Source organism: Vespa velutina, chromosome 3 (assembly GCF_912470025.1).
Source record: "Vespa velutina chromosome 3, iVesVel2.1, whole genome shotgun sequence".
Taxonomy (NCBI): Eukaryota; Metazoa; Arthropoda; class Insecta; order Hymenoptera; family Vespidae; genus Vespa; species Vespa velutina.
In genome coordinates, this window is record NC_062190.1 from 8,254,030 (window position 1) to 8,261,529 (window position 7,500).

The 7,500-nt window shown below is 27.1% G+C and overlaps 1 protein-coding gene and 1 long non-coding RNA gene across 2 annotated transcripts in view; one reads left to right on the forward strand and one right to left on the reverse strand.

The window, feature by feature from the left end:
- Positions 1-114: 114 nt before the first annotated feature.
- Positions 115-4,252, reverse strand: LOC124948080 (nuclear receptor-binding factor 2-like). The gene is made up of 3 exons (XM_047491198.1): positions 4,095-4,252; positions 1,424-1,695; positions 115-1,268 (listed from the first exon to the last, which is right to left on the reverse strand). Exons 1-3 carry the CDS (start codon positions 4,116-4,118, stop codon positions 788-790), a joined length of 777 nt encoding a protein of 258 aa, XP_047347154.1. The 5' UTR covers positions 4,119-4,252; the 3' UTR covers positions 115-787.
- LOC124948081 overlaps positions 1,988-7,500 on the forward strand; it is a 22,397-nt gene continuing 16,884 nt past the window's right edge. The window contains exons 1-2 of the long non-coding RNA XR_007100593.1: positions 1,988-2,273; positions 4,098-4,441. This is a non-coding gene — a long non-coding RNA (uncharacterized LOC124948081). The remainder of the gene's footprint in view (positions 2,274-4,097; positions 4,442-7,500) is intronic.

Genomic DNA, 7,500 nt, shown 5'->3' on the forward strand with positions numbered 1-7,500 from the left:
TCTTTTTTTCTCCTAGCACATAAAGAAGACAAAATCTTAACATTGTTTTTAATCATATTTACATGTATTCTAGCTTGTGCTAGGGAAGAAATCATTCACCTAAATTGATATGTATTTTGTTCCCTGTGAATAACATTAATTAGAGATGAAGTTTCACATATAAGAATAAAATTCTTTCGATAGTTAAGAATGTAAAATGTCTTTGTTCGCACTTTTTTCGACAAATACGTATTTTATAAATAAGATTCATAGAAAATAGAAGAAAATTTTTATACGAAATAGATATGAGTTTTCTTCCTAATCACATGAATATTATTATGAAATGAAATATTAATAAATAAATTTGTGCACAAAGTATATAAGTATATAAATAGCTATTTATCAAATAAATTTGGTCAAATAAGACTGATATAAGATAGAAATGTAATGACTTTTTTTTTACTACAAATTACTTGTACTATGCAGCTATAAAAGTTAATTAAAGTTAAAGAAACTTTGTTGTTATATTAAATAAATGAAAAGTAATAAGAGTACGGTAATAAATATATAATTATACGTTATTCTGATAATGATACCGACATTGTTAATGTGCAATTCGTTTGTTGTTCAATCTCTTTCTTATATTACGTCTATATGAATTTTTTAGATGACCTGTTTTCATACTATTGTCACGATAAAATTGTAAGTACAATGAACCACATTATTTTCAGAAGAATGAAAGAGAGAGAAAGAAAGAGAGAGAGAGAGAGAAAGAGAGCAGTGAATACTTAATGAGGTAGAAAAGTAATTAAGACGATGTAAAATCAAATAATGGCATTTCGAGTGGTGTTAAAGGTGGCAAGGGTGCTAAACATAACGAATGTGTATCATCTGGCCTAATTTCATCATTAGGATTCACAGAAATAGCATGCAAACGTTCTGTCAATTGTTTCACTTCTTCCTCTTTAGCTTCTAATTGACTTAACAAGCTTCCAACTAGACAGCGCAACTGACAATTAACAGTTTTTAATTCTTCTATAACCGTGCCAGTATCTTTTGGATGTTTGAACGCACTGCTTTCTGTATCTGGTAATAATATCAAGCTTAACAAACTATCTTGCTCTTCTATAGTTCTAAATAATGCTTGACGCAATGAACTGTTGTTTCTATCGGATGCAGATTCCGTAGAATTTCCTTTTTCGTTTTGCTTGAATATTTGCTTTGAAATGAGATCTCTCTTTTGAGTTTCTAAATTAGCTTTATATTCTTCATATTGAGCTTGCTTCATTCTATGGTGACATAAAAAATAATATTTACAATTATATATTTCTTTTTTTTCTTTTTTTTTTTTCTTATACTAAATATTACTAAATATTGACGAAAAGTGAAAAGAAAAGAAAAGAAAATGAAAAAAGAAACGAGAAAAAGAAATTTATTTATTTACCTAACAACAGCTGCTTGTCTTTTGTGATAATCTCGTTGAAGTGCAAGAGATTCCAAAGTAATTGCAGTATGTATGGATCTAACAAATGGTATAGAACTTTGACCAATTAAAATGGAAGGGTGAGATTCCGTGATGCTTGGTTCTGTAAAGTTTGATTGAAGTTGTGTAAACGCCTCTGATAAAAGCTGAACAACAGCTTCGTGACAATCAGCTGCTTCTTCAAAACGTCCTTCTCTGAGTAATGCTTCAGCCCTCCTTTGTCGTTCGTGTGCCTACAAAATTCAAATAATTAAGTTTCAATGGGATGTTAAGGAAAATAATAATAATAATAATAATAATAATAATAATAAAAGAAAAAAAATCTTTATAATATTCTCAATATTCCTAATATACTATTATTATTATTATTATTATTTATATTTATATACAAACGTGGAAAATTCATAAAAGAAATATTTACTTTTATGTAAAATATATTTCTTTAAATTAATTATTTATCGTATTAATGATAGACTTTATTTTAAAAAATTTTAAATCAATAGAAAATTGTTATTCCCAAAAGTAAATAATTCTTAGTAAATACAATTCCTATGTGTAATACGATGGCGGACATTGAAGACAGAGAACAGGGGTTATGTGACTGTTGTATTTTACTATTGAACTTCTACTGAAGATATTTTACCGTGTTAACTTTTTATTGGCATCGTTGTAAGTTTATCAGACATTATAATAGAAAATAAATCATTTCTTGAAATTTCATTTGATAACAAATGCATCGAGAATAATATCGTCAAGCTTCGTTTCTACATTTACACATAAATTTTAATAAAATTTCTTGTAATTATACTGGGTAAGTCAAAAATTAAAATTCTTTTTAAACTTTAAATAACGAAATATTAATTCCCGTTTACATATAATATTTCGTTATTGTAAATCATTATAGTAAAGCAGAATAAACCTAACGAAGTAAAATAAAAAAAAAAAAAAAAAAAAAAAAAAAAAAGAAAGAAAATAAAAGAAAAGAAACAAGCGGCAAATTTAAAATTGAAAAGAATAATTTAAAGAACGCACTATTATTCACTTGTTTTTATGAAACATTTAATTTAATTAATAAGACATTTATTAACACTGAAAATCACTTATATTCGTTTGTTTCTACGATTAATTAATTCCCTTATAAAGAACGAGTAAGAATGCGGTATAATATTGAACTGATAGATGGTCGTTCGATCGTTAATATACTATCTTTGTAAAAAAATATATTCAAGTGTATGAATTGACCTTCAGATAATTTTCATTTATATGTATGACAGAATTTATTTCTAAGGTCGTTTCTTTCACTTACATTTCTTTGTTTCAAGACAGTCCAGTTCTTATCGTCGTTACGACGTTAGTGATGTATATATATATATATACACATGTATGTATATACAATAAAATGATAATAAGTAACGCGAGAAATATGTGAATTTTATTTTATTAATACGTATATTTATATATTTTCATTGTTTATAATTTTTATTTAATTTAACTTTTCATAATTGGGTTAATAATTTAATAGGATTGCATCTTAATAATAAAAAGAAAAAGATCATAGAATAAATTTTGAAGAAATTTGTTTTGATAAAGTAAATGTATTAGACACAATTGAACTAATTACATTGTTACATGAAACATTATTACTGATAATATATTTTATTAGAAAGTAATTTTATTATTTAATATATTTTTTAAATTAATGGATATAAGATATTCAGTTGATAACTTTCTAAATATTTGGATAAACAAAAATAGCTTAGATTCTTTCATTGGTATTGTTATCTTAGAGAAAAATATATCCATTGAAAACTTTGATTATTTTCTTTTATAACTTATTGTTACTATCTTTTAAACAACAACGTTTTAAATATTTAATCTTAAAAATATATTTTGACTCATTATATTTATTTGACGGAAATTGTTCTTGATAAACATTTCTAGTTCGCCATATCTTTTCTTTTCTTTATTTTTCTTTTTTTATTTTCCAACCATGGACTACTGCGACTATACAATTTATTTCTAACAAAAATATAAGAATAAGATAATAAAAGACATAAGAATTATTTTAATGATACATGTATCTTCTTCTGCTGGAATATAAATGATTCATATTGAAAAGGGTAAGATAAAAAAAAAGAAACAAAGAAATAAACAAATCAAAAATAAAAGAGAAGGAAGCAAAAGAAAATGAATTATTAGCAATAGTATCTCTGTCAAATTATAAAGAATGCATCATTGTGAATAGAGTTAGAGAAACATTTAGATGATACTTTAGACTATTTATAGGAAATAAAAACATAGTAAATAAACGTAAATGTAGTGAATAAATGTACAAAATTAAAAAAAGGAACAAATATTGGAAAGAAATGGTATCATCAAAATTATATTAGTATCTATGAGATAAAGAAATAGAGATAGAGAGAGAGAGAGAGAGAGAGAGAGAGAGAGAGAGAGAGAGAGAGAGAGAGAGAGAGAGAGAGAGAAATAGAAAGAGAGAGAGTGAGAGAAAGAGAAAAAGAGGGAGAGAAAAAATAGCATCTTAATGGTTTCTCCTTGTGCAACAGGAGACGACGTAAATCGTAATCGAGGAAACATACGTTCCAATAATAATAAAGCGTCTGATGGTACTCACCAGGTTCAAGGCAGAAGCCTCCATGACTGATCAGCTGATCGAACGATAGGAAGAAAACAGAACGAGACACGTGCCTTGTTATCATCCGCAGGCGGTTTTGATAAAAGGTTTATTGTGTTTCATCGACCAAGCTGCTTGTTGCGTTTAATTTCACGTTAGTTTCTCAGGTTCGTCGCGAGATGGCGTTAGTTATACACATGAAACGAACAAAACGTTAACGTACCGGCACGCTTTACTCTTAAGCATGTAATTCTCTGTCCTTTTTATTATTATTATTTTCCTTTTGTTAATTATACAACATTTTCGTCGTTCCGCCTTTGCATTACCATCGAACAACATCAATCACGGTACGTACGTTTTACATTTTAATGATCTATCATTTATCTTTCAGATAGATCAAATTGCATCTGTCAAATTTTTAATACGTATTATACAATATCAAAGTGTAAAAATCTTCACGTCATAACCTAATACGTAATCTTATATTAATATAATACGAGGAATTCATTTACATTGGAGATTATTTATCTCACTTTCTTTCGTTTCTTTTTATTTTTCTTTTTTCTTTTCTTTTTCACTTTAAATTCATTTCCACGTATTCCGTGAAATTACTTCGATCGCGTGTCATTCATTCGTTAAGGAATACATTTGCGCGCGCGCGCGCGTTTACATGTATTTATGTATTTGTTAAATTCTTCGAAATTTTTTTTCTTTTCTTATTTTTCTTTTCTCTTTTTTTATTAAAAATTTTATTTCCACTTGAATATTTTCAATGGATCTATTTTTAGGTTAAGTATTAATGCATATTTATGCACATGCCAATATACATATATATTTATTATATATATATATATATATATATATATATATATATATATATATATATATATATATATATATATATATATATATATATATATCATTTGTATGTATTCAAAAGTATCTGTAAATAAATATAAGTAAAATATAGATTCAATCAAGCTATTACAAAGCCGATTACAGTCACATAGATTACCATGATTCACACTTCGATGTTACTACGTTGTAAGGCAACTTTACGGTCGTTGGGGCTTCTGCCTTGCACATAAAAGGCGAGAAGAAATTAAGCGAGAACGTTCATAATGACTAAGCCGAATGGAAATATTATAATGAAGAGAAATTATTAGAAATATTTTAATCAATATATATATATATATGTATGTGTATATATTTAGTATGTAGTAAACCTATATATTACATTTTTATTCCAACATTATTAATACATATATACATATATATATATATATATATATATATATATATATGTATATATTTATATGTATACATATAATATATGTGAATAATTTATCGTAGTAAATTAACATACGTAATAATAATTATATTTAATCGATTTTATTCGATTTTTTTTATAAAGAAACTTTAAGTATAAAATATAGCATTGCATAATGGATTTCATTAATTAATTAAATAATTAATTAATTAATTATTATTATTATTATTATTATTATTATTATTATTATTGTTAATATAGTCATTATCGATAACATTATCAAATCTTTTTTTCATCGAGTTTCTCTGTAAAATTCGAGAGAAAATAAATGGAGAAAAAGAAAAAAAAGAAGATAAAAATAAGAAAAGAAAAATAAAAGACAAAAGGGAAATAATGTAGATACGAAAATTAGAGAAGAAATTAGTGAGTCCTATATGGTTTTGTCTCGAGTATACCGTAAACGTGTTAGCGCTCAATGAACGGCCAAATCTTTGTCTGAGAAGACAGAAAGATTCTCACGGTTCAAGACTTATGTATGTATGTATATCGGTCGTATGAACATTCTTGGAAAAAGGTGGGGGCGAATGCCGGAGGGGTTTAGTTGTTCATTGGAAACGCAACCTTTCGTACGTGTGAAAAGCATTTCCGTTACTATCTCCGATGATCATCGTTACATGATTTACAAACATTAATCTATCATTTTTGTTTGATAGCGGAAATTCGTTTGAAATAGTATATTAGGTATTGAGAAAATGATTTATTGTATAAGTTAAAGAAAAATTTGTACTCAACGAGGGATTACTCGTTTAATTATATTTTTTATACTTTTCATATATTCTTGATATTTACATATATATATATATATATATATATATATATATATATATATAAATCTTCTAGATAATTTTTATTTAATTACGCTTCTTAAAAAATTATTAATTTAAAAATAATAGTTATTTATATTTATATTAAATTGTATTATAATAATAAAATTACGTAGTGTATACATATATAATATAGTACTATGTAAATATAAATTTATACTTAAAAATTTTATATTATCATTAATAATTTTGATAGTATAAATAAAAAAAAATTATATATATTATAATTATACTATAGAGTATAAATTTACAAGTAATCTACTAATACAAATATTTATACTATTACACTATATTATAACATACCCGTATATTTGTAGAATTAAATATCTATAAACACGGAATTTTGTTTCTACATTTCTAAATTACATATATTGAAATGCTTTTGCAAATGAATACGTTATTTGAAATTAATATATATGATGAAAAATTTTCAAGACGTCTGATTTACACACACACACGCACACACACACACACACACACACGTATATATATATGTATATACATATAAAAGAAAAAAAAATCAAAAGTTAAAACACGATCGAGTTAAAATAACGTACGAAAATTTCTTTAAATGGTATCAAACGAAAGTGATATTTTGAAAGAAAACAAAAAAGAAATTGAACAAGAAAGAAAGAAAGAGAAAAAGAATAAAAGAAGGAAGAAAAGAAAAAAGAAAGAAGGAAAGAAAGAAAGAAAGAAAGAAAAGTAGGTTGTAATAGTAAACGTAAGATGTAAGAATCGTAAGGAAGAAAGAAGTGGGAGAAAGAGAAGTTAGTGTGCCCGATCGCACGCGCTTGCAACTCTCGTGAATGGGTACGGCTCGTGGACCAAGCACGACGACGTTTGCGGCGGTGGTGGCGGCGGCGGCGGCGACGGTGGCGGTTGGCGGTGGTTGGCGGCGGTTGGTGGCGGTTGGTGGCTGCGGTGGTGTCGGCGGTGGCGGCGGCTGCGGCAGCGGCCGTATGAATGAAATAGTAAATATAATTGACAGAAGGGCAGGCGTGGGCAGGCCAGTCGGGCGTTCAGTCAGAACGCTCGAGCAGAAACAGGCGGAACGAGCTGGAAGACGTAGGGGAATGGCGTTATGTATGAGTCGGACGTAGTCGGATCGAGGTCATCACCTTTCTATCATCCAAAAGCAGACATTTTCGTCATTTTATTTTTTTTTCGCCTTCTTTTTTCTTTTCCATTTTTTTCTCTATTTTTTTTTTCTTTTATTTTTTTTTTCGTTTTTTTTTTTTTTTTCTTTTTC

Excerpts from the sequence above, each read along its gene's own strand:
- LOC124948080 (XM_047491198.1), bottom strand. The coding sequence starts at position 4,118 with ATGGAGGCTTCTGCCTTGAACCTG. Across the intron at positions 1,696-4,094 it reads AGGCTTCTGCCTTGAACCTG|GCACACGAACGACAAAGGAG; the intron begins GTGAGTACCATC and ends TGAATTTTGTAG. Across the intron at positions 1,269-1,423 it reads AGACAAGCAGCTGTTGTTAG|AATGAAGCAAGCTCAATATG; the intron begins GTAAATAAATAA and ends ATGTCACCATAG.